This window comes from Centruroides vittatus, unplaced genomic scaffold (genome assembly GCF_030686945.1).
Source record: "Centruroides vittatus isolate TY-2023 unplaced genomic scaffold, ASM3068694v2 contig_12, whole genome shotgun sequence".
NCBI classification, from domain to species: domain Eukaryota; kingdom Metazoa; phylum Arthropoda; class Arachnida; order Scorpiones; family Buthidae; genus Centruroides; species Centruroides vittatus.
Window position 1 is genome coordinate 97,625 of NW_027120767.1, and position 27,511 is coordinate 125,135.

The 27,511-nt window shown below is 33.1% G+C and overlaps 1 protein-coding gene and 2 long non-coding RNA genes across 3 annotated transcripts; 1 reads left to right on the forward strand and 2 right to left on the reverse strand.

Annotated features, from left to right (window-relative positions):
* Positions 1 to 6,172: 6,172 nt before the first annotated feature.
* On the reverse strand, positions 6,173 to 6,447 carry LOC136983290 (uncharacterized). The gene is made up of 2 exons (XR_010882013.1): positions 6,308 to 6,447; positions 6,173 to 6,213 (listed from the first exon to the last, which is right to left on the reverse strand). It is a non-coding gene; the product is annotated as an uncharacterized lncRNA (long non-coding RNA).
* Positions 6,331 to 26,608, forward strand: LOC136983283 (calcium release-activated calcium channel protein 1-like). Its single transcript, XM_067279985.1, has 2 exons — positions 6,331 to 6,465; positions 26,079 to 26,608. Exons 1-2 carry the CDS (start codon positions 6,331 to 6,333, stop codon positions 26,577 to 26,579), a joined length of 636 nt encoding a protein of 211 aa, XP_067136086.1. The 3' UTR covers positions 26,580 to 26,608.
* Positions 12,824 to 16,874, reverse strand: LOC136983297 (uncharacterized). The gene is made up of 3 exons (XR_010882014.1): positions 16,745 to 16,874; positions 12,976 to 13,133; positions 12,824 to 12,887 (listed from the first exon to the last, which is right to left on the reverse strand). It is a non-coding gene; the product is annotated as an uncharacterized lncRNA (long non-coding RNA).
* Positions 26,609 to 27,511: the final 903 nt, after the last annotated feature.

Consider the following 27,511-nt stretch of genomic DNA (forward strand, 5'->3'; position numbering starts at 1 on the left):
TGCAGTGGGCAACAAAGGTTATGAATTCCTTCGAAGCATGAATTTTCCTTTGCCTTCTTCAAGAACTTTAAATAGAAGGATTGAATCGTGCAAATTTTCTCAAGGAATTCAGTACGACATTATTGAGTGGTTAGGAGTTAAACTACGGTCAGCTGATGAACAAGGCAAACTTTGTGTACTGTCATTAGATGAAATGCAGTTAAGGCCACATATTGAATACGATAAAGGCTTAAAGAGATATGTTGGGTTAGTAAGTAAAGATTTCACTGATTCTGATGAACCTGTAGTTGCAACACATGCTCTTGTTTTTATTGCAAGAGGCTTAACTTTGCACTGGAAACAAGTTGTGGCATATGCGTTAACAGGCAATTCAATTAATTCTCACAAATTATGGAATTTTGTGAAAAAAGTAATAGAAAGTTTGTATTTACAAGGACTTCTTGTGAAATGTGTAACCAGTGACATGGGCTCTAACAACACTGGTATGTGGGGGGTTATTGGAATCCATTCTATTAGAAATCATGTTAATTGTAAAATTAGGCATCCTTCTACCCAAGAAGAAAATGTATATTTTGTAGCAGATGTTCCTCACATACTAAAAAATATAAGAAATTGTTTGTTGGCCCAAAACATTTCTTTAGCTGATGAAGTTGTATCAGAACAAAGATTAAAGTCAGGAATAGTTTCAATGAAGCATATTGAATGTTTAATAAAACAACAAGAAGGAGGTGGGCCTGTTATAGCTCCTAAATTATCAAGGAAGGTAATTGAACCTAGCACCTTTGAAAAAATGAGAGTTCCACTTGTGAGGCATTTGTTTTCAAATGTAGTTTCATCTGCATTGCTATTCTGTATATCAATTGGAACCATGCCTGAAGAAGCCATAGCTACTAGTTGGTTCATTAATCAGATATACAATTGGTTTGAAGTTATGACAAGTAGAAATAAAAATGATTCCTTATGTAGAAAAAACAATGACAAAATTAACCATCTGAAGGAAGTTTTAAAGTGGTTCCCAACCTTAAGTTTCAGAGGGAAAAAGCATTGGAAACCAATCCAGACTGGTTTACAGTTATCAACTAGAAGTGCTCTGGAACTCTTTGAGGAACTTCATTCCAGACAGTTAATTGATTATCTGCTTACAAGCAGATTATCAACAGATTGTGTTGAGAATTTATTTTCACAAATTCGTGAAACGGGTGATAGCCATCCTACACCTGTAAAATTTAGACATGTTATTAGAATGATCAGTATTGCACAATATACTCATATGCCTAATTCATCATCTTACGATGTTGATGATGATGAATACTATTTAGAATTCTTCTCTAACACAAAACCATTACAGGAACATTCAGAATTAGAATCTAATTGTTGTCCTAGTAATGTGTCTTTAAATGAATTGCAGATGGCAGGACTTTATTATTTAGCAGGATGGGTAATTCATAAGCTTGTAAGAGAGTCAAAAATAATTAGTTGTAATAATTGCATACAATCTACCGTATTTTACGGACTACTATAACGCACTTTTTTCTCTCGAAAAATTGCCTCCAAAATTCAGGTGCGTCTTATAGTCCGTAGCGTCTTAAGCAATTTTTAAAAAAAATACTTATAAAATTTAAGGTGCGTCTTATAGTCTGTAGCGTCTTATAGTCCGTAAAATTATACAATTATTTGTACTGTAAAGCCTTCTATAACATTACCTCATGAATGGACCACTACTCTAAGTAAAGGTAATTTGGTTCATCCAACAAAGATTGCATTCAACATTGTTTGGGAAAGTGAAAAAACATTTAGGAAGCATATTAATTCATTCCTAAACAAAGACAATTTAAAGGAAAATCTGTTACAACTCACTTCAGGGTTGGTAACTCATGTGATACAAAATTCTTGTCAACACAGTATCAAGGATTTGTTAATCTCAACTTTTCTTTCAGTGAGACTGCATATTTTTGCCAGAGATATGAACAGACTACTTTAAGTGTAAAAAAACTGTATGAAAGCAAAAGTTCATTTATGCGTACTTCTGCTGACCTCCAGAAATAGTTTTATTATATTTTTATCTTATTTTTATCCTGTGTGTTTACAGAGAAAGAAGTTATGTCTCAGATAAGCTCTGTTAAAAATATCATTAAATTGTGTTTAATATTATCCTTTTTGATTAAATTTTATGTAATTAAGAAAATATGACGTTTAATAATTACGATGATATCATTCAAACTACACTTTGAACATCCGTTTAAAATGTTAATGTCCTTGAAAACTTGCTGCCATCAACCTTGAATATTATCGTAAAACAAAGAAATTCTTTATATACGATAGCCTCTTCAGGCATTAAGCAATTTATTCATCTATTGTGATTTATTAAAGTTTTATAAATTTATACCATTAAATTTCTTTAATTTTATCAATATTAGTTTTAGTTATATTAAATCTTGAAAACAGTACACTTATATATCATTTTTATGCAGTCATATGAACAGCAAACAGTTGCCTAACTGTGATTATTATTTCAACAGTGCATCCGTATACGATTTCTTTGTTTACAGTAAAATACAGACTAAATATGTTTATTATTATTTATGGTAATTTATTTAATTGCAATTAATTACAAGTTCACTCTCAAGATGCTCGTATAGGAAGTGAAATTATATATGATATAAAAAATATAACGTGAAGTACAGTCATTTTTGTATGTAAGGCTCATTCTTGACTTCACAATGATAAATATTTTAATTTTATTATAGTAGATAGATTTGATTGTACTGCAGTGCCGTAGCAGAGTAAGAAACTATCCAACCCTAAGATTGTATGTGTATTGATTCAGAAACATTCTCCCTAATTTCATCCAACAGCATATATTAAATTTCATGCTAACATTTATAAAATAACGAAAAACTTCATTAAAACTGATTTAAGTTAAGTCAATTAATTACACGCAAAGTATCATCGCATAATTTTCAACATTATTCCTTACAGAATTAATTTTTATACTACTTAATCATAAGTTAAGTTAGAACATAAAATTCGACTCAATCTCCATTTTTGTACTACACCAATGCTTTAAAAATACATAACATTTACATTTAAGTATTATTTCTAGGCAAATACAAATAAACTTGTTAAATAAATGAATATTTTCTATTTTATATTTAATAAGTTAAAAATGCGATTGTAAAAAGAAACTTATACGAGAAAACATTTTACGAATATCTTTTCAATTCACAAGCAACAGTTAATCAAGGAAGTTTCCTATTATTCAGCTGTCAAATTACTTGATCGAACTACCCCATATACAATAAATATGATAAATAGCGAAGACACAGAAGTGTATCAAGAAATGCAGCCTCATGTTTTGTTTGGCGTGAAAAAATTTCAATTACAGCAAAGAAAATATACAATTTTTGTTTAATTTGTTATAAATCCTCATCCATTTGAACAAGTAACAGATTTCAGTAATCAATCAGTAATGAAGAAAATCAATTCGATAAACTTTAATCTTTATATTAATATTGATTGTTATTAAGTAGCATTTATAGTTAAAACTATCAAAATTTATACCTTTCGAGAGCATTTATACATTAAGTCATGAGAAAAATTCGTACAATTTAAACAATTTTCACTATAGAACAATACATACATTCACGACTATTACTCGTAAGTTTCAATCTAAAGGCATATATACACCTATCCCTCCCCGTGTAAAAAACGTACCCACCTACGCGTAACACCTACGTAAAACCATCCACCTACCCGTGTAAAAAAAGTACAGTTTTACACGGTACTTTTTTTACACGTTTTCGCTTTTACACGGTTTAAAAAATAAATGTAGAAAATAAACTGGCTATGATCAAAAGGAACAATTTTTAACTCTAATCTACATCTATATTCCAATCCACCTTAATTATATGTTATAGTTGATATTTAGGATACTAGGTGATAGTTTTATTTCAATCCGTCAAATAGTAACCGATAAACCGATATAGGGTACTCCCCCATACGCACGAAGTTGCATTCATTGCACATAGTTTTAAACCAGAAAATTTTAATTGTTCATATTCATAAGTAACAAACGATTACATTATTTTTAATTACATTTTTTACATTACATTACATTACATTACACAATTATATTACATTTTTATGAATCTTTCAGATTTTATTTTTTGTTCCTTCGTACTTTGTATTTAATTAATAAAAGAATATATTTTTTGCCTTTCAATATTTTTGTTTGATTTATGTACCTTTAAAAAATTGAAAAAAATTCATAATTAATAAACAACGAAATTATGCGTTTTTTGCATACTTTTCGATTTACACGGTTTTACATTCAAAACGATACAAATTCGATTTACACGTTTTTCTCAGGAATTTATCTTCCGTGTAAATCGAGGGATAGGTGTATACATGAAATGAAATTGAACTATTCAGAAAAGTTAACTATTGTTACGTGTTTAGAAAATAATTATAAAATAAATTCCTTTCTTTATAACGAAATGTATTGCTTAAAAAACTCCTCCCTCTTAAAATATCAAAGAATTCATTAAAAAAATAAAAAAATAAATAAATTTAAGATATGACCCTTGCTTTCCAGTCTGCTCAAATTCTCAATTATTATATATGCCATTAAAATAATACAAAACACGAATAGATTAAAAAAACTGCGTTCAGATTAATATTAACATCAAAACATTACACGTTTTGATATAATTTGATTTTAAAAATTGCACTCATATTATTGATATACTGAGCTTTGTTCAGAATTAGTGATTCGTTCCGATTACCGATTATGTACGAAAAAATATATTAACCTGTCCGATGTTCAAATTTTTCTCCGTTGCGTGTCGCTTCGTGTTAAATTTTCGTCGATTTTAAGCCTAACGAAAATTTTTATAACAATAATCGAGGCTATCGTATCGTTAAAAATTATTTCTTCATTTTGTACAAACAAAATAAATATATTGAAGAGTATAAAAACATAAAAATTATACTTTAGAAGTAAATCTAGTATCAAAAACGTTCGATTCAGCACGACACAGTCCGACTGAAAATCGTTCCGATTACCGGGGTTCCGATTAACGACTCTCTACTGTAATTTGATTTAAAAAATTGCACTCATATTATTGATATAGGCTCATAAAAGAAAAACTTTGTTGCTAGAAAAATTTTATACTGTGCATCTATTGCAGATTACTGTAGACAGAATATATACTGTAATAAAGAAATTGCCTAAGAAGTTCGTTATTATATTTGTTTCATAAAAATATTTGAAATAAAGATTCTGTTCCAAACTTGTCAATTGTTTGAGGGAGAAGGGAATAAACATGACAATCGTGTCGCATATGATGTGTATATAAGTATATAGGAAAAAAGTGCTTAGAAATGTCTAACACCGGTCCATACTAACACACTACATCGACTTTATTTTTGATCCTGTTATAAACTTATCCATTTATGTCTATCAAGTTCACAAAATACTTTCACGCCCGTGTCATTTCGAGTCAAAGCACATGGCACCCCCACAAGATGGCTGCGGACAGGAAAATCAAAGGCGAATCTTAAATAGGGAATTGCAGGTTTAAAGATGGGCTTCCCATACTAACCAGTTTGCGACTCGTTTCTTGTTGATCATCCATTAAAGTTAACTTGATCTGTAATTGTTTCATCCAAATATCTAATAAAAGTCGTCGATATTTATAATCATCATCACCAACAAAAAACGACAACTCAATGTAACTTTTGTGTGTGTGTGTATTGTGACGTCACCGGAAAGATCACGCGACGGATGGCCAATTTCGTTTAACGAGAAAAACGTCAGAAACCGAAACGATACAAAACGGAAAAATCTTAATGTTTAAAAATTTTGTCCAAATGACATTTATAAATATTTCGACAGTCTTATATAATAGTATAAAATTAAATTATTTAATTTTCTTTCGTATATTTTTATTAAAGCGAGAAAGATAACAAATTAAAACTTTTGTGTTATAATATTTAATTTTAATCCGTAAGTAATAATAATAACGTGTATAATGTATTATAAATCGGTTTGGAGATTCGTCATCTATTCTAATTACACAATTGGACGAAAGAAAAATCCGAGGCGCCATCTTTAAAGCTATAAAGAGAATCGTCGTCGGACGGAACGAATCAACATTTTTCATTCTCAACAGTCGAATTATAGTTTATTTATTATAGGTTGAATGGGAAGATCTGAAACAAAAGAACTTTATTTATAGCGATTTACCACGGATAAATCCTTCTAATTGCGGAGAAGCCATTTTGGGCTTTGATTCCAGTCACAGACCAAACGTTTTATCCGAGTGGTTTATGCAAATTTTGATGAAAGAAATGTCAAAACCCGAGAATTCGGTTCACGCTCTCTCTTGGAGAAGATTGCATCTGAGTAGAGCAAAGTGGAAAGCATCTAGCAGAACATCCGCATTGTTGTCTGAATTTGCAATGGTGAGATTGTCCCCTTTACTATTGTTGTTTTATTCTTACTATTTTATCTCATCTGTATACACTTTCGAAAAGTTATAAAGACCTTGTCCTTAATCAGCAATTATTTTAAATATCCAAATTTTATAAATGAATTAACACACTTACCAATTTGAAATATATAATCTGGCTATTTGTGTGTGTGTATATATTTAAATATACCAAACCATTATGCTTTACCATTAAATTTTAATTATATATATATATATATATATAATTATAATTTTCAGTTGTAAAGCTTGTCGTTAAATTATATTAGCAGTATAGAGTACAGTATTTTCCCTGCATTTAAATTTCCTTTAGTTTTTAACGTTTTTCGTTCGATGAATAGTTCTCTTAATCGAAATTTAACTATTACAAACAAATTCATAATTCGACAAAAGAAAATATTTTAATTAAGTGATTAAAGTTTAAGCTACTCTGTGAATAACGTTTGAATTCAATTTGTGGTAGTGGATAAAATATATTTATTGTTAAACTTTTACAATTTCAAAAGAAGCAAGTGTTTAACAGGTTGATAGATGTTAAGTATTCCTGTTGTCGGGAAGACATATCTCATTATCTCTGTTTAAAAACTGAAGAAAATTATTTTAAAATGCTTTTGATATTGTCTGTATAATAGTCACGTTACCTTCAGAATAAACCACTACCTTCGTATATCCAAGAGTATGGCAGTAACAATGACAATCTAAAACGCCCTGTCATGCTACATGCCAACTTCTCTTCCGTCATTATGATATATCGTTGAGCTAAGTGTTCTATTTAACGCTATTTGTCTGGAAATTCCGTCTACCGCTATTTATGATTTGGAATTTGTCGGTTTGTATGTTAAAAACTTAGATAATTCTACTTTTTAAATTATTTATCTTGTTTTAAAATAACGTGATTTAAGCAATCGAATTTAATATTTTAATTTTTTTTTAATTTGAAATATTTGTTTAAAAGAGAGGCGTTCCACGAAGAGGCGGAAAACCGCCCTCTTCGTATAACGCTTTTGGAAATTAGGATAGATGTTGGTAGAATTATAGAATTATATATATATATATATAATTCTACCAACATCTATCCTAATCCATCTGGTGTGAAAAATTGAAAACAATTTACCAATTAAGGAAAGATAATTTGATATGCATTGCGTTTGTTTTTATTACTGGAACATCGTACAATTGACAAGATATTTTCTACAATGGCTGCTTTCATTGTAATCTCGATTTTAATATCAATTATTATATTTATTTTAAAAATAATTAATTATACCGGAATTTTATTGGACTGATTTGTCCGATGTTATTCTAGTAGTATGCATTGAGTTAAAGCTAAATTAATAAGTTATTGTACCATTTTAAATATGGTTTAAGTCTATATTGCATTAGTCTCTCACTTTATTTTTGCAGATTTTACGAGTTTATGCTTTAAAGAGTTAATGCATGAAATGTAAACGTGATGCAATCATCACGTGGTTAATGTTACCTATGGTAGCGAACTTGGCAACGGGGAAATTCTAGACTGCGATGGGGAAATTTTTTCTTGCTACATTCAAGATGGCGACAGGGATTTGTCGGGATTTCATTATCAATTAATGAAATCCGTAGAGGGCGCTTTGATCCGTAGAATCGCGATTGATCGGAAGTATGTAAATTTATTTCCCCGAGAGTGGAGTAGGCGTGTTGCCGTGCGAAAAGATTTTCTTGACTTTTTGTTACTTTTGGAATTTTTCTATTATAAGGTAATTAATAATAATTTTAATTTACATTGTAAATTTACTTGGAATAAATTTATTGACAAATTTGCTAAATGTATTCTGCAAATTTTGGAATAGATATTTCACAAGTTTGTCATGTCGAGTTGCGATTTGGAGTCGGACGAATTTTGGAAAGAGTGTACTGGGCGACGTTTTTATCAGTTAATAGAAGCAGAGTCTTCCGAATTAGGATTAGACGAAAGAATTGATGGCGGACCGAAATTTGCCGTAAAACTGGGCCTCCAACACACCGAGGAAGTTTGCCAGAAATGTGGCCAAACATGCAAATCGAGTTATCGCAGTGACTGGAAATCATGCGTGATGCGTTGCCGAAAATGCTGGCGGAATAGTTCGGCTCTCGAAGGAACGTTCAAAGGGAAATGTGGCAATATGTCATGGGCGAATCTTTTGACATTCATACGGCACTATCTTGGTTTAGAGTGCACGACGAGTATTTCGGCAGTTTCCTCGGGTGTTTCTAAAAAGGCAGGCATACACTAATCAATACATCCCGGTTACGGAAAAATACCTAGTTGGAAAGAACCAGAGACTATTCCGGCTGCTCCTGCACCTAATGTCAGCAAGAAAGACAAAAAAGCAAAAGAAAACACAAGACAAAGGTGAAAAAAAGAGAGAAAAGTGTTAAAACGAAAGGGGGAAAAAGAGCATCCTCACGTACAGGAGTCTAGTTCAGTCGACAGGAAACGTGGAAAAATGGGAAAAGCTCAGAAACAAAGTAAGTTATCATATTTTTTTAATTGTATTTTTTAGAATTGTAATTGTAGAACGTAGGGTAGAAACAATCTCTCTTTTGCCGTCTAAATGTAACGTAGAAAAATTCTCAGTCGTCGCGTGTAATGTAGGGGTGGGGAAAAAATCCCTGTCGCCGTCTAGTTGTAGGGTAGGAAAAATTTCCCTGTTCGCAGAGTTCGCTACCATAGTAACATTAACCCATCACGTTTTGTTTACGTTCTGAAATTTATGGATAAGTATTTTGAAAATTTTTATCTCGAGTGTAATTACTAGCGTGCTTTTTGTCGATGATCTGGATTTCGTCTGCAATGGCTTTTGAGGTCGTCGAGGAAGGTAGTACACTCGGTCCTTCAAATAGTCTCACTTCTCAGAGAAAAACGGCAGGGTTTCATGTCAACTGTAGAGTAGATCATTCATGCCCTACCAATGAACGTTTCTGTGGCCAAAGCGATGACGTAGTCCGAAAACCTTTTCCTGTAGCCAGAAAAAAACGCACAGCAATTTGATACATGTGCATGACGTCAGTACCAGTAGGTACCGAGACGTGCAGTTGGTCCGAAACATGATATTTCTGCATTAAATAATCGCTGCTCTATACTGAGTGAATCCTAGGGCGTTTTTAGAAAATAGTGTCGTTTTTTCAAATTTCAACCTTTACAGTCAAACCTGTTTTTATGCGGTCTTTTTTGTGCGATTTTTTTTTGTGCGGTATAGTTGGCGACTAGTCTCGTGCGATTTGTCATGTCTCACGTTGACTTATTACAGCTAAATAAACTTATTATAGCATAAATGAACTTATTATAGTAATATTGCATGAATATGCGAAAAATGAAATAATTTACTTTTTAAGTCAACAAAACACCACCTGGACAAAAATATGTAAAACAGACGATAGACAAGACGATGCAGTCAAGTGCTGACATCTGTTGTCAATAAATTCTATTTCGTACGGTTTTGAGTTATTTTCTATGTGAGACTTTTATGCGGTCCCTATTAACGGCATTAAAAAAATATTTTTTAATTGTGTTGAAGTTTCGTGCGATTTTTTTTATCCGTTTTTTTATGCGGTCCCTATCCACCGCATAAAAACAGGTTTTTATTGTATATTAATTGTGCTGCAAACGAAAAGTAGCGATGTTAAATCGCTCAGTAAACTGAGGAAAGAGCTTTTCTTAACATTTTTCTTTGCCAACCTGTTTAACTACAGAATTTTGAATAGATTAAACATTTAATTTCGAAATAAATATTATATAGCGAGAGGATAAATGAGAAATCGTCCAATTTTTAAAATATATCTGCTAATAGCTAAAAAGTCATTTTAGTAGCCTTATAAAAGAAACCTTTAATCACGCATTCGAGGCCGATTGAATGAAACAGATGGCATAGGCAATTACGGCCAAAAACTAAGATTATTAGAAATGTTACAAAAGATTCCTTTCTTGGAGAATCTTATGACTGAACTTTGTTTCCGTTCTACCCTGCATTTTACGAAATTGTTTTCACCAGTCTCTCGGATGTGGAGATAAAAATTCGTATCAAATCGGATTCCGTCGAAATCCGAATACTCACTCCCATCAGAACAGTAAAATTCATTTTGAAAACTTAACAAATCTCGGTATCGTACAACTTTTGCACCTTTCTTACCACTAGATACACCAGGAGAGCTCAAAATGTATTGTACTTTTCTATATTATACTACTAGATGGAACAATGTCAAACAGTAACAGAATGATTTAAATGGAAAGATACAAAAATTAATAGCAATTTTGAATCCTTCGCGATTAACAAATCGTAATAATCTTGATCATCTGCCAAACTTTTTAAATTAAAAATTTCAGTTTTCTGCATTATAACTTATCTTAAAACATTCATGTTACCTTCAAAAAAATTTTAAACTTTAAAAATAAAAGCGTATTGGGGTCCCCAATACGCTTTATCTATTTTTTTTTTCATCGATCACATACCGAAGAAATTATCTCTATATCGCGTTAAAGTAATAATGGTAGATATAAAAATAATCGGCGTTATAAATAATTTATATTTCAGATATTTTTAATACACTTCTGATTTTAAGGTTTTTTATAAAATGTTTTTAAACGTTGTTTATTATAATTCTCTGAATTTAATTCCTTTTTAAAAATCTTTCTTACGTATGGGCTACTTATAAAATTTAGGTGAGATTTCCATTTATTGTAAATTTTGCTCTTCGTTATTCGAACATATTATTTATCGATTTTTTTTTTGTCAATTTAAGTGGTAACATAAAAGGACAAATCAATATAAATTAAAGCTGATAACCAGTAAAAAATCAATAAAATGAATTTTCGGACTGTTCTTATATAGATGATCTACGTGAGAACTGGAATGGGAGATACTTATCTTTGGTTCAGTCAAAAAAAAAAAAACTTTTTAAAATACTCAATGAAAAATATATAGGCCTAAACAACACAATAATTTTTCAAAATCAAGAATAATAGCTTGAATAATACGATTTTTTATTTCTTACGTTTTAAAGATGCATTCGAACCATAAAAGAAAATGTGAAATTCCGTAATAAAAGTGAGCGTGTGAAATTTATTTCAACCTAACACATCATAATTTTTAATAGAAATGTTTCAAATTTTCTTATAAAAATAGGTAATATTTTATTTAAAAAAAAAAACCTAATGTCAAATTTCGAAAGTCTAAAATGTCAGATAAAAATTACTAAGGATTCAGTCAAATAAAATTTCTTTTCTGATGATGATTTCACTTTGTTTATTGTAACCTTTTAAGATCTTACATAAATGTGAAAATTAGGATTGCATATCTTCAAATTCTTGACTATTTTAATATTTGCGTTAGCGACTTAAGGTTATTAGTAGCTTCAGTTCTCTTCATGCGCTTGCGATCCCCAAAAAACTTTTAGTTCTTCGCGCGATATTCTTCGAACAAGACGTGGTCGAATAAGCGCCGGGCCTCACAGACCCCACCAGGCGCTCCGTGTTGCAAAAGTGCAAGTAATATTTTCTGTGTAAAATTCGTATTTTTTGTGTTTGCTTGATTTATAACACGTTTACGTTGTCAGTAGATAAACGTTTAAGCAGCTACTGAGCGTCTGTAAAAAATGATCCAGATTTATTTGCATGGGACATGCGAAATTCCTACGGGAAAAATGCCTGAATTTTCAATTTCAAATTTTAAGTGAAGAAGCTTAATATAATTATCTATTAAAGCTTAAAAATTAAGTGCCATTAAAATGAACCGAAAATACTTAAATTATAATGAGATTACATCATGATTTCTAGAGAAACAAAGTTAACATTTTTGTTACAACAAAAAAAGTTGATGTTTTTTATTATGTAGTCGTGTGAATAAATATTTCACGTAAATCGATGATTAGGTTTATTAAGACATATTTAGAATAAAACATTGTATATATATATTAACATAACATTGAAATTATTTTTACAAGCCATATAACGTAGTGTTTTATTTTGGGGTCTGTGGGACCCCACCAGGCACCCCGAGCGTTAAAAAAGAAAAAAAATATATTTATTTATTTATTACGCATACTGGATTTTTATTCCTTGATGCGGGGAGCAAAACCATCTCCCAAACAAAACACTTAAATACAATAAACATAATCAAACAAAATTATACAATGATAAATAACAATTCAGTTGTAAAATAAATGATATAAAATTTACAAAATCAAATACAGTAATTAAATAAAGTTTAAAGATCGGGAGCATCTGTCAATATAATACAAAATACTAAAAAATAGAAACCAAAATGGCAAATTGCTTACCTATAAATAGAAAAAAAATTAGTATCGAAGACACAGCACTGACAGATGCTCCCAAACAGCACTAACAACAAGGCTAGATTTATAGTAGAGGAATCACGCCCCCTAAAACAAAATTTTAACAGATTTTCTTAGAAAACAAAATACATTAAATTTATAACAAGGTTTCGATAAAATTTTAAGGAAAAAAAACCTGGTAAGAACTTCGCAACCAAAGATTTCTTTACGTAACACTTTAAGACGCCCACATTTAGCCAGAATATGCCAGGCATCCACAATTTCTTTCTCAACACAAAAGTTACACAATTCTCTCGAGTAATTATTTAAAAAGTTTAACGAATTACACCTAGCCTGTATAAATAAACACAAAATATTAAGGGAAACATCTTGATTATATAAAGAATTATCAAAAAACGTAACATTCAAATTCTTATACCAACAATTATATACGCTTTTACTTATTTTTTCATTTATATTATATAAAAAATTATCAAAAATGTTTACAAGGAGAAGAGACCAGTCCATTAGATCCAAATCATCATTAATAAAATTAATACCATGATTATTGCATGTATCTATAAGATAACGTGTCCAATCTATAGACTTTTTGTTAAGTATAAATTTCAGACAAACCTTACTCAGACGATGATCATCGAGCTTAGAAATTCTATTAATCCAATTTCTTATCCTACTAAATATTATAAGTTTTATAGGGGTCAAAGCACATTCCATCATAATTAAATAACCTGGTGTACAACGAGGTAAATAAAATAAGTTTTTAATAAATTCAGTCTGTATACCATCACCATTAGTCAGATTAAAACCCCAAATCTCTGAAGCATATAACAAAGAGGGCAATACCACAGTTTTCAATAGACGTAAATAATCTCTCAGATTACGTAATTTGGCAGATCTCCCCAACTGAATGACTTTATTCATCAATAATCTGGCATGAGTTCTCTTATTAGTGTAATGCGTATGGAATAAACCATTAGACGAAAATGTAACACCCAAATATTTGTAATTAGAGACAACTTGAATTGGAGAACCCTTAAACCACCATTTATCTGCCCTCGCACTCTTACCTCCTCTTCGAAAAACAACAATCTTGGACTTATTCAAATTCAATTTCAAACCATTTTCATCTAAATAAATTGCGAATTTATCAATCAATCTTTGAAGTCCAATCACAGAGTCAGATAAAATTACAATATCGTCTGCATAAGCTAGTATTTTAATTTGGAAACCATCTATTTCTATACCATCACCAGAAGAATTAATAAAACCAAAGAGATCGTTCAAAAAAATACCAAACAAGATTGGACTCAAAATACAGCCCTGCTTAACACCAGTCTTAGAAAACATTAATGGCGAACAGTTCCCACCATCTCTTACCATAAACGAGGAATTTTCATACAAAGCAACAAGTAAAGATATAAATTTATAACTGAAACCATAACGCAACATCTTAGACCACAGCAAGTTCCTACAAACTCTGTCAAACGCAGAAGATAAATCCACAAAAAAAGCATACACCTTCCTCCGTTTCCGTAAAAAAGTTTTCTGAATAACCGTGTACAAAACAAAAATATTATCCAATGTGGAATAACTAGCTCGGAATCCTGCCTGATTCTCATGCAATATATTATTAACTTCTAACCACCTAATCAGTCTTCTATACAAAATAATACAAAACAATTTCGAAACACAAGATGATAGCCATATACCTCTATAATTACCAGGAACATCCTTCCTACCATTCTTAAAAATCGGAATTAGAATACTCGTCTTCCAAGACTCCGGTATTATCCCAGTATCAAAAATCTTTGAAAAAAGACACAAAATATGTGGTCTCAGAGTCTCAAAATTCCAAAATTCCATCGGGATCCCGTCAAAACCTGGCGCTTTATTTGGCTTATACCTCCTCAGAGCATCATTAAGCTCACCTGCACAAAGTTCATGGTCCAAAAGTTCATCATACCAATTCCTACAATAATTAAAAATAGAAAAATCAACAAAATAAGGGTCCAGGGAACCAAATAAATTAAAAAAGTGATGAAACCAATCATCAATAGATATAAAGCAGAAATTACAAGACTTAGTCCGCTTAACGTGTCGGAAATAATTCCAAAAAAGCCTATTATCTTTCCCGAAACAATTTTGAATTTTTCCAGCAAATAATTTTTTTTTCGCAATGCAAAATCGCTTCGCCAAACTTCGTAACATAACAAAACGCAAACGATCATTAGAATCATTACTCTTTCTAAAAGATCTCCAGGCTCTATTCCTAGCGCAAATTAACATCCTACAGTCCGAATCGAACCACGAAAAAGAATTCTTATGTCTCCTAATATTAAATCCACACTTACAAGCCAAATTAAAAAGAAGATTACTCAGGTCTTCCATTGAATCAAACCCATTCAAGACACATATTTCCTCCAAAGCCAACCTTAATTCATCCTTTCTAGATTCATCCCAGAACAATCTATTAATCCTCTGCCTCTTCTCTAAAGAAACCGATCTATCATTGCCACAGGCCAGTCGTAAAATCAAAGGGTTATGGTCGGAATCCAAAAACTGACCCATCGTTAAAGAGAGAATATCTTTCCAAATTAACGGAGAAACTATGACCAGATCAATAACTGAACAGCCACGACTAGAGATAAAAGAATATTCACCCGCTTCATCACCTAAACATCTTCCATTACCAATAATCAAATTCAAATCATCACATAGATGAAGCAACTTTCTACCAAAAGAATCAATCACCAAGTCTTTCGAATTCCTATGCAAAGGACAAACAATACCAAAAGAATTGCAAAAAGCGTCAGAAATTATATTCCCCAATCCAATCCTAGCATTAAAATCACCAGCAATCATTACATTCTTGTCATGTAATATCAAACCAATTAAAGTTTCAAAAATAGACTGCCAGTCATTTTCCCTAAAATAAACAAAACATACCAAAATATTACCAAGTTCGGCACCAAATTTGACAAGTATTAGAAAGTTATCTTGATAAATAACAACGCAGGGAAAAGAGGATCTTATTGCCAATAACCAACCTGCACAATAACGACCTTTCGTATGTAACTTAAAAGCCTTACCAAAGTAGAGATTATAACCTTGCAAACAATCAGTTACCTCCGAATTTCTATTAGTAGAACCATACCAAGTTTCAGAAAGAAATATAATATCGTACTGCAATAGATACTTCCAAAAAAACTCGGGTTTATTAAACAAACCAGCACAATTCCAAATTAAAAAGGAAGTACCCCTATCCGGCAATTGCTAGGATGAGACAGGCTTAACCTGGTCACAGTCAACATCGTAAAAGTACTTCGTTCCGTCAATAATAATTTTATCATAAACTACTTTTACCATTCGCGCTCCAGAAAGTTTTGACTGTCTACCGAAATCACGAAGCTTAAATCTAATATTTCTCAATCTAGGAGAAAAGTCATCATTTACATAAACACCATCCGGTTTTAATTCCAGAATTCGTTTCTTAAAGTTCATTTTTTCATAATAATCAACAAAAGTACAAATAATTAATCTAGGGGAATTAGCCTTTTTCTTTCCCACTCTCATTGCCCTACCAATCTTAATGTCGGGCATCTGTAAGACTCGCGTAGCAAATTCAACTATTTTCTCTTTCGTTTCTAGAAATGATTCATCCCGTACCTCTTCTAGACCGGAAATGACAACATTATTTATACGACGTTGGTTATCCAAAAAATCAAGTTCTCGAGTAATATCATTAAACTTTCTCGTAACATTACTTTGATCGCTTAAACCACAATTTTTATCAGCCAATTTTTCCAATATCTCTAATCTGGTATCTAAGTCACCCAAACCTTCATCCAAATTTTTTAACCATTCCGATACATAATTTAATCTTGAAATAAGTTCATCAACCTTAGAATTCATGGAAAAATGTAAACGCAACAGAACACGCATACCCTCTTCGAGGTTAAAATTTTCTCCTTCCAGAAGATATGCAAATTCTTCCTCCTCGCGACTCTTCAAAGATTTCTTTTTACTGCTGGTCTCTCCTTCCGTTAAACTCGGTGAAAACGACTTTCTTTTCGGATTAACCGCCATAATTGTAAAGACTTACCTATAACTATAAATAGAAAAAAAATTAGTATCGAAGACACAGCACTGACAGATGCTCCCCCCAAAAAAAAAATATATTAAAAAACTTATGCCGAAAATTGTTTTTTAGGAAATGTTTCTTGATGAAATTTTTAAATCTTTAGGAAGTTTGCTAATTTATTTAGTTTCTTCCCTGAAAATAAAATTAATTTCGTTTGACGAATTCTTGTTAGCTGTTTAATGTAATAAAACTATAGGGTTTTGTTAGTGAATGTCATTTAGATAAAAACAAGTTCACGTAAATAACGAAGTTGATATAAAGTACTCTGGACATAAAAATTATTCTGGAATAGTATTCTGAAAAGTATTTATAAAGTAAAATATAAAAAAGTATTCTGGATATAAAAATTTGGACATTTACCATTAAAACACAGTAAATATCTATAAACAAAAATTAGGAATATTTTGTTATATTTCCTATTTCGAACAAAATGGAAAAATCTAGTCCGAATAGTGTGTAATTGAACAGTAAATAAACCTTTAATACACTTCATATAATTCAAGTCACTTTTATAACTACAAATGTGACGATTTTTTACCACTTTAGGTACAGCAAAACTACCGAATAATTTATTCGTATTAGTCTTTAATATTTTGTACTTTTACAATGTATTTTATATAAAGTGTATTTGTACTTTCCTTTTTTCACCTTTTCGAGAAACGAAATAAAAGTCGATATAAACCGATAAATGGTCAGACTATACACTTAAATATCGAATTTCGGTTTCGTTTATTGAATTAAAACGTTGAAAGCTTACTCAAAAGATTTACTTCAGAAGAAATTAATCGTAATTTAAATAATATGTCGATAGTTCTTTAACTAATATTTTAATTTCTGTATTCACACAAGATTAGATTTGATATTTTAATTTATATAAAATAAAACTTTTAAAGAGGAATCGTATAGATTAGCATGTTAGTGAAGTCGTAGTAGCATCGATTTTGTTTTGCCAAAGAAAATACAATTATATTCTGAATAATATAATTATTTATTAATCGATAAATCATTTTATCGTGTTTATATTAATTTAAAAAGCTAGGATTTTATTAACTACCGTATTATGTTCTCTGTAAGAAATTTTTACTTTTCCTGCTGTTATATAAAACAGAGGGAAAGTAGAAATATCGGTCAAAAAATGAAGCTATAACGCGCCACTGCTGCATACTTCAGCATGGAAGTTGATAACTTCAAACAAATGGCAACCGATGACATCTTTCCCCAATATTTCTACGTGCGTTTTTCATCTGTTTTGCTTTGCAATGGAATAATTTAAAACGAGAAAGTTTCCAAGTTTTGGCATAATTTCTCGGTATTTTTTTTTTCTATTATGTCCTGTCTTTTCACGGTAGTCCACTGATTTGCATCCGAGGAAAGGCGAAGCACAGCAGGTACTACATTCAAAACTATAGAATTTTTTATATTTTTAAGTCAAATTTCGTTGAAAAAATTATGGGTGGATAAGAGATTATTCTCTAATTTTATGTTTTGTATATAGAAATAATGAAAATGAAGCCTGAACATAGATATAATTAAAGTTTAAAGTTTTGTTTTTTGTTCATCATCTATTGATATGAAAATCTATTTTTAAATTTGTTTTTTCAAACGTAATTTCTAATTCTTTTATAGTTATTTTTTAAAATTTCTGTTCTAAGAAAAATTCCTTATCCTTAATTTTATTCATTGTTTCTTCATAAAAAAATTTTAAAAAATTAATAGAAAGCCCACATAAGTCATTAGATATCATACAACATCGTAGACCATATAGGAGAAAGTAATGACACTTGGTGGGTAATCCAGCTGGCTGTTTTATTTGAAAGCAGAGTGGGATTGTAAATGTGCGATTGATATGGCTGGCTACCATAAGTTAATAGTCATGAAGTGGTTGCCATCAGAAGGAGAATTTCTTTCTGTCAGTAGTACTTTTTTTAGGTGATGTCTTAGAAAATTTTGCAAAATTTCAACTGAAGATGATAAGCAATTTAAATTTAAAGATTGTTATAATATGTATAAACTACATATTTATCTTCCCATTCCTGCTTTCTGTTTGTTTATACTTTTCTGTTGGCCTAACAGCATATCAGAATCCAATATGGCAATGAAGGGTAATGATGCTTGTGTAAGCAGAATTACATGTTACTGAGTGGCATTATCCAAAAATTAGTTTTGGATAATGCCACTCAGTTAGTTATAGAAATATATATATATGTAGGACTTTCTTTTCGTCTTGTCTCCTACTTTTGTAACTTCGCTTGTGTTTAGTCCAGTAAAGACACTTAATTGCTTACTAAACTAACATTTAATTGTGACACTAGACATTACAATTAACGACATAAACATTGAACACTAAATTTGAATCGTCTCGTCTTAGTGGAAAAGAAAAATGAAGTCCCGTCTGGACTCGTCTTCCGTCTTCTTCCCGCCTTTCCTCTCAAACGTCGTCTGGCTACACCCAAGTCTCGCCCCGTCCCACTCTCGCCTTCGTCCCTCGCCGTCCGATGGCGCCCCGCCTCCCACAACTCGGCCATCCTGCAATTTTCTCCGTCCTCGGAGAGACGACTGGAAAATTAAGAAAAAGAAAAAAACAACACACACACACACACACACAAAAACATAAGAAAAAGTTCTTGATGTCAGTCAAGGTCAATGGGCCATGGCTTCATGTGGTCAGCTGCAGTAACAGTCGCATTAGGCCCCTCATGATGACCAATTTTCTCAACCGCATATCTATCCCTAGGCATCGTCGAGGTAACCTTGTAAGGCCCAAAAAACTTAGGTCTTAGTTTGAGTCCTGTCCCATACTGAGTTCTTTGAATGGCAACAAGGTCGTTAACCTGATATTTGGGAGCTGGTTTTCTCTTCTTATTGTAAGATTTACGATTTTCCTCCTGTAGTTTCAGGATGTTTTGTTTGGCATCTTCTCGGATCTTGTCTCTATCTTGCATCGTAAAATTTAAAAATTCTTCCTCCAAGATCTCTTTTATTCTTAGGTCTTCTTTATTTTTCATTTTGGTACCGATCAAAATTTCGAAAGGTGTATATCTGGTACTACGCGTTGGTGTACTATTGATGATTCTTTGGACGTCTGAAACATATTTGTACCACTTTGTAGCGTCTTCTTGCGCGAGTTTCGCCAAAACGGGGATCAAGATGCTATGCATACGCTCTATCTGTCCATTTCCTCTAGGGATACCTGTGGCGATCGTAATGTGCTCAATCATCTCGTTGGTGCAATAATCGCTAAATTCTTTGGAGGTAAAAGCAGTTCCACGATCCGTGACAATACGAGACGGGTTTCCAAATACCGCTTGTTGGATCCTCAACTTATCCAAAGCATCTCGTGTAGTTGTTGACTTAACGGGGTAAAACCACACAAACTTAGTAAAACTATCTACTACCGTGAATATGTGCTGGTAGTTTTTGTTCGTTGAGGGTAGTGGTCCGAGAAAATCTACATGGTATGTGCTCAAAGGACTGTCTCCCTTTGGTATAGGATTTAATAAGCCTTCACCTTTCCCCCTTTTCCTATTATATAGTATGCAGTCAACGCAGTTCAGTATGACGTTTTCTATGTGTTTTCTAGCGTTTGGGATATAAAAATTGCATTTTAGAAGATCCTCCGTCTTCGCCGCTGCGAAATGACCTTTCCGATGTACGTGTTTGATTAAGTCAGTCTGCATCGACTTGGGTACAACGTACAGTTCTAGTCCGTTTTCGTATTTGTATAGAACGTTATTTTTCAGCACGTAGTCATTTGTCTCTCCTTTTCCCACTGAATCTTTAAGAGCTTTTATATCCTCGTCAGTATCCTGCGCAGACACAATCCTTGTCGTTATTTCGTCGGAAGAGCGCGTAACTAGTAAAACTGTATTGCGGCTTAGTGCATCTACATGTTTCATCTGACTGCCTTTCCTATGGACAACTTCATAGTCAAATTCGTCAAGTAATAAAGACCATCTTGCTAATTTTGGGGTAAGCTCCTTCTTTCCGAGTGTTCGTTGGAACGCAGCACAGTCCGTAATTATTTTAAATTTGGAACCCAACAAATAGTTTCGAAATTTTTTCAAGCCCTCGATTATCGCGAGTACTTCTAACTCGTAACTGTTATATTTTTCTTGCTGAGGTGATGTTTTCCTACTCATATAATTAATCGGGTAATACTTTCCGTTGTCAGCTTGCTGTAGCAAAACTGCTCCGAACCCAAGGCAACTTGCATCTGTATGCAATTCTAATGGAGCACCACGCTTGAAAATATGGAGAACTGGACTTTGTGATAGCATGTCCTTTAATTTTTGGAACGCTTCTAGTTGCTCTGAACCAAATCTGAATTTTACTCCATCCCTAAGTAAATCACTTAAGGGTTTTGCTATCTTCGAATAGTGGGGAATGAATTTCCTAAAATAACCCGTGAGTCCTAGAAAGCTTTGAACATGTTTTACGGTTTTGGGTTGTGGAAACTTTTGAACGGCTGCTGTTTTAGTCGGAGAAGGTCTAATTGTTCCGTCTTTGATGACATAACCGAGAAATTCTACTTCGTTCTTTAAGAATTGACATTTCTCGAAATTAAGTTCCAACCCATATTCTGAAGCTACTTCCAGTACACGCTTCAACTTTTCTAACCCTTCCTGTGCGTTTGATGACGGTATTAGGATATCATCCATATAAATTACTACAGTTCTATCTTGTAACAACGGTCTAAACACATGGTAAATATAACGTTGAAATACGCTTGGGCTATTACACAAGCCAAAAGGAACCTTTAAAAATTCGTACTGGCCCTCGTGTGTAACGAAAGAGGTATACTTTCTACATTTCTCATCAATGTCAACATGGAAAAATCCATTTTTTAAATCGAGCGACGTGAACACTTTTGATTGTTCCAAACGATCTATCACATCCTCAATCAAAGGCAAGGGGAAGTGATCTCTGACCGTTTTCCGATTCAACTTTCTAAAGTCGACGCACAATCTAATTTTTCCGTTTTTCTTCTTGCATAAAACTACTGGCGCAGCGTAATCCGAACAACTAGGTTTGATTATGCCACCGTCTAGCCATTCTTGGATTTGGTCTTCTACTATTTTTTGTTCTTCGAATGACATTCTACGTGGGCGATGACTAATGGGGATTTCGTCAGTTAAAATAATTTGCATCTTCAACCCGGTATCCTTAACCTTATTTGGCTCATAGGTTGTAATTAGTTTCATCAAATCCTGTCGTTGTTCTGTGTCCAGAATGTGACTTAAGTCTATCTGACAATCGGTCGCATCTGCCAATTGACTCAAAAAGCATGTTTTTTCGCTCTCAGCTTCTGAAGGATCAGTTAAATCATACTCCCTGTCGTCGGTGAACGAAACATGGTTAAAACGGTTCAATCTGCCCATATCTGCACTTGATTGTATTTTTTTGCTTCTATCGTAAGGCATCGAAAATGTATCAGATTTGGAAGTCAACTTTTCTTGTTTATTTGCGCCGAAGTCGTTTGTGTCACTGACCACAAGGGGTGGTCGCTCGCCAAGTGATTTAATGTTTTGAAAACCGTTTCCCTCTCCCTTCTCAGAGGAATGCGAAAGGGACATCTGCTCCTTTCTAGGGGCGTCATCTGATCTAACGAGTGTTGATTCAGCTGCAGACTTTCCATCGGGAACAAAAATTCGAGTATAGTTAACACGAATAGTATTTTGACTTCGCTTTCCCATGACTTTGAATCCGTAGTTTGTTATAGAGAAGTTCAGTTTATTCAGAATATCTGTTCCTATTATCATAGAATTACATAGATCACCTTCTACCACGTAAATATTTGCAGGAAGAGAGTATTCGTCGATCTTTATTTCGCTTTCGAAGAAACCTAACGGAGAAACACTATTCCCATCTAATCCAATTAAAGATGCATTATCTGAGTTTAATTTCGGAGTTCCTACTTTTTCATAAAAATGCCTCGATATCATCGTTACTTCCGACCCGGTGTCGACGAGTCCTTTTGTTCTTGCACCTAGGATTTCAGCATCCGTTTCAATCTTGTTGTTACATCCAGAGAAATGGCTTAGTCCCATTTTGTTTACTTCTTTTTGAGGACAAGCGTTAGCTTTATGGCCGAATCTTTGGCACTTAAAACATCTAGTACCTTCAGATTTATACGAGCAATTACTCGAAATGTGACCAATTTCGTTACAATTAAAACATTTGACAGTTTTACCGTCATGCTTACTCCGATAAGGCTGGGGTTTTCGATGCTCTGTAGGTAGATTCGGTTTAGACTGAACCGAACGAGAATACGCAGACCGGATCTTCTCATACACTCTCAACTTTTCACGAAATTCTGTTAAATTATCTGTTCCGTATAGCATCGCTTTGTTGCTGGGTATGTCACGTATACCAGAAATAACATATTCGATCAACCCGTCAGGTTCAATTTTTCCATGACTAGCGAGTTCTTGCATTTTAAAGAAATATTCTTGCACAGATTCATTGGAGAGCATTTGGCGTTTAGCCAACATACCGTGCAATCGCGCTGAGTTATATTTACTACCAAATTCCGCTTTTAATTCCGATTTCAATTTATCCCAGGAATTAATACCGCTTTGACTTTCGACAAATAATTTCGCTAACCCTGTTAAGGATTGTTTTGCAAATATAAATTTATGTAAATCGGACCAAGTCATCATTTTAGCAAAGTCTTCGAATGCAACCAGCCATTTATCGATAGAACAATACTCACTACCATCGAAAGGTTTGATTACGTTTTTCACGTCATGAAAGTTAATGGAAAGTTTGCTCATATCCGAAACGCGCGGACAATTATTGCCAGGTGAATCATCGACAGACTGAACTTCTAATACATCTTCGTCTTCGGTATCAACGTCTGCCAAGATCCGATTTGATTGCAATGATCTTAAGTCAGAAAGAGAAAGAACAAGCCTTTCGACGATTTCGTCTTTAGTACCGTCATATTTAACATTTAACAAGTTGCACAAAACAACCAGATCGTTTAATCGAAAGTTCTCATTAATATATTGCACTTTCTTTTTTAGGTTTTCGTCCTCTTTGGATGGAAAATTGAATCCACCAAAGGTTCTCAATCTTTTTCTGTTATTTCTATCTCCAATCTCTTCGAATACAAGTTGATGCAACAATTTTATCGAATTTGTCGAGGCCGACTTTAGCGTTTCGCCGATAATTTCTACGAGCGTCGCCATCTTAAAATAGAATTTTAGAATTACTCACGGTTTGCCGAAATGTAAGTCGAAGTTCTTCCGGAGGTCTTCGGACTGTCCACCGTCGAAATTTTAACAAAACAGAAATGTCCGTAAATGTCCAGTGTACCTACAAAACCAAAGCACAGTTCGTCGAATCTTCTCGAGTTGAGCCTAATCCACATCCAAGCCTATTCCTATCCCGGACGAGCCCCCACTTTTGTAGGACTTTCTTTTCGTCTTGTCTCCTACTTTTGTAACTTCGCTTGTGTTTAGTCCAGTAAAGACACTTAATTGCTTACTAAACTAACATTTAATTGTGACACTAGACATTACAATTAACGACATAAACATTGAACACTAAATTTGAATCGTCTCGTCTTAGTGGAAAAGAAAAATGAAGTCCCGTCTGGACTCGTCTTCCGTCTTCTTCCCGCCTTTCCTCTCAAACGTCGTCTGGCTACACCCAAGTCTCGCCCCGTCCCACTCTCGCCTTCGTCCCTCGCCGTCCGATGGCGCCCCGCCTCCCACACACATATAGAAATATATATATATATATATATACAGTCAAACCTGTTTTTATGCGCTCTTTTTATGTGCGATTTTTATTTGTGCGATTTTTTTAATGCGAATTTTTAATTTATGCGGTTATTTTTGTGCGATTTTTTTATTTGTGCGGTGTAGTTGGCGACTAGTCTCGTGCGATTCGTCATGTCTCACGTTGACTTATTATAGCTAAATAAACTTATTATAGCATAAATGCACTTATTATAGTAATATTATTGCATGAATATGCAAAAAATGAAATAATTTAGTTTTTAAGTCAACAAAACACCACCTGGACAAAAATATGTAAAACAGACGATAGACCAGACGATGCAGTCAAGTGCTGACATCTGTTGTCAATAAATTTTATTTCGTACGGTTTTGAGTTATTTTCTATGTGAGACTTTTTTTATGCGGTCCCTGTTGACCGCATAAAAAAAATATTTTTTTAATTGTGTTGCGAAAACTATTTTTTACAGCCATTCGTGAAGTTTCGTGCGATTTTTTTTAATGCGTCTTTTTTAATGCGGTCCCTATCCCCCGCATAAAAACAGGTTTGACTGTATATATAAGTACATGTCATGTAGGAGTAGGACTATAGACTTATGATAGACAAATATGAAATATGGTTTCTCTGTATAATGTGTGGGAATTGGTTGCACAGATTGCAGGTGTTGAAACTCCAAATAGAACAATAGTCACATTATAATCATGTAAAGCTTCAGGTGAAATTATGAATGCTAATGCCATACCAATTGTGAGCTGTAATACCCAACAAAGTATTAAAGCTCAGAAATTACAAGTTATTTTAAAATTTCTTATTACATAAAGTAAAAAGCCAAATTATAAAGTATACTTTTATATTTTATTAATAAAGTTTAGTCTTTTTGATGTTTTGTATAAATTTGAGGGTGTTATTTTAGGTACGTGCACCCAAGAGAATATTCTGAATTTTTCTCCAAAATTGAAACGAAAACTAATCGTTGCATGCTTCATTGAGCATGTTGGTGACAGAGCACTTTTGGTGTTTTCTCACTTCTGTAGAGCAACAATATATGCATGTAAGTGTATAGGTATGTAATTAGGTAAACCTCTGTCTACATTAATGAAAAGAATATAAATTATGAGAACAATTTTACAAAAACTTCCTACTGAGCAATGGTTTGTAAAGGACTATGTATGTCTTCATGGAGCATCAGTACTCTGCAGTTGAAAAAAACACTGATCTACAGGACTGTCAGGAACTGTTAAATATCTGCTTACATCTTTTAATTAGCAAACAAAAGCAAATTCCAATGTTAAAAAATATATTAATATAATTAAATTATATAATTTCATTAATTTTAAAGCTGAATTATTTTAATATGCATACTTTTGTTAAAATTCAAATATTTTTCTTTTCAGGTGGCAATGGTGGAAGTTCAACTCGGCGAAGAAATGCCACGTGAACTGATAATTTCATTTAGTGTGTGCACAATTTTATTAGTTGCCGTGAACATATTGTCACTTATGATTTCTAAGTGCATCTTGCCCAACGTGGAGGCGGTGGCTAGCGTTTACGGCATCGCCGCCGTTTCGGAGTCTCCGCACGAAAAGATGCACGTTGAACTGGCTTGGGCCTGTTCCACCGTTTTTGGCATTATACTATTCCTTTCAGAAATAGCCATACTGTGTTGGGTGAAGTTCTACGATTATTCGAGGGAGGCCGCATTGGCCGCAACCATATTATTGGTTCCCATAGTCATCACCACCTTAGCATTTGCTTTTCATTTTTATAGAAAACTGGTCGTTCACAAGTACGAACAGTCTGCTCACGGCTTGCAAGAATTGGAAAATATGGTCAACCAACTCCATTATGACGGAAAAAACTTGCCTCTGAATGGATCGCACGTGATAAATGTGTGAACTCGTTGTACCATTACAATGACAGTGATATTTTTATTAATTTACGAAGCACAAAATTATGGATTTATTTAATATTTTCATTCTGAGTGTATTATATTTTTAGTAGTAACAGTAATGCTTATAGTTATTTTTTCGCTTACTGTATTTTTATCATTTTTAGTTTGCAGTAATGAGTTTCCCTGGCACAATGTAAATCTGTGAGACTGCAGTCTACTATTGCAGAGACTGGAATACAAAAAAAATGTACTCATATCCCCATTATATTATATTCAAATTCCCTGTATATTTATACTTATGACAAAATGTTTATTAAATAATGCATTTATCTTTAAACAATTAGAAGACAGTCGTTCCAAAAAATTAGGCGATCACCATTTTTATTTCCTTTTAGTGCTCCAGAACCAAGAATCAGACAGCCAGACCTTCCTTTATAGGCTACGTAGCTGCCCTTTCTAAAAAAAGGTTCCTTAAAACATACACAGAAAACCAATTAAAATCAAATAAAACGAAAAAGTACACGAAATTAATATTAAGGTCTTTTACTCTTAAAAATTAAAATCCGTTAGCTATTTACTTCGAGGAGCTCCCGGGCCCCTCCCTTTCCCGTTCTTAAACAAAAGAACAAACCGGGTGAACTTAATTCGACTGACCGTTTTTTTTTTCATTCTAGTGCCTTCTATTCGGAGCCATCGGACGTCGTTTTCAGGTAAGTCCCGTTCATCTTTCGTTAGTCCAGTGTCGGGATTATTGCCGAAGCTGTAAAAATGCCGCCTCGTCCTCCCAACGACAGAGTCGTGCTCATCTATCTCAGAGAAGAGGATAATCACTCATAATATATCGACAGACCGTGTAGAATCGAGTGAATCGACGAGCGTTCCAGCTTGCCAAGTTTCTCTGCCAATTCGCACTTCGCTCGACGTAATCTGCATTTG

Coding starts and splice junctions, on each gene's coding strand:
- LOC136983283 (XM_067279985.1), top strand. CDS start 6,331: ATGCAAATTTTGATGAAAGAAATGTCAAAACCCGAGAATTCGGTTCAC. Junction 6,466..26,078: donor TGTTGTCTGAATTTGCAATG/GTGAGATTGTCC, acceptor TTTTCTTTTCAG/GTGGCAATGGTGGAAGTTCA.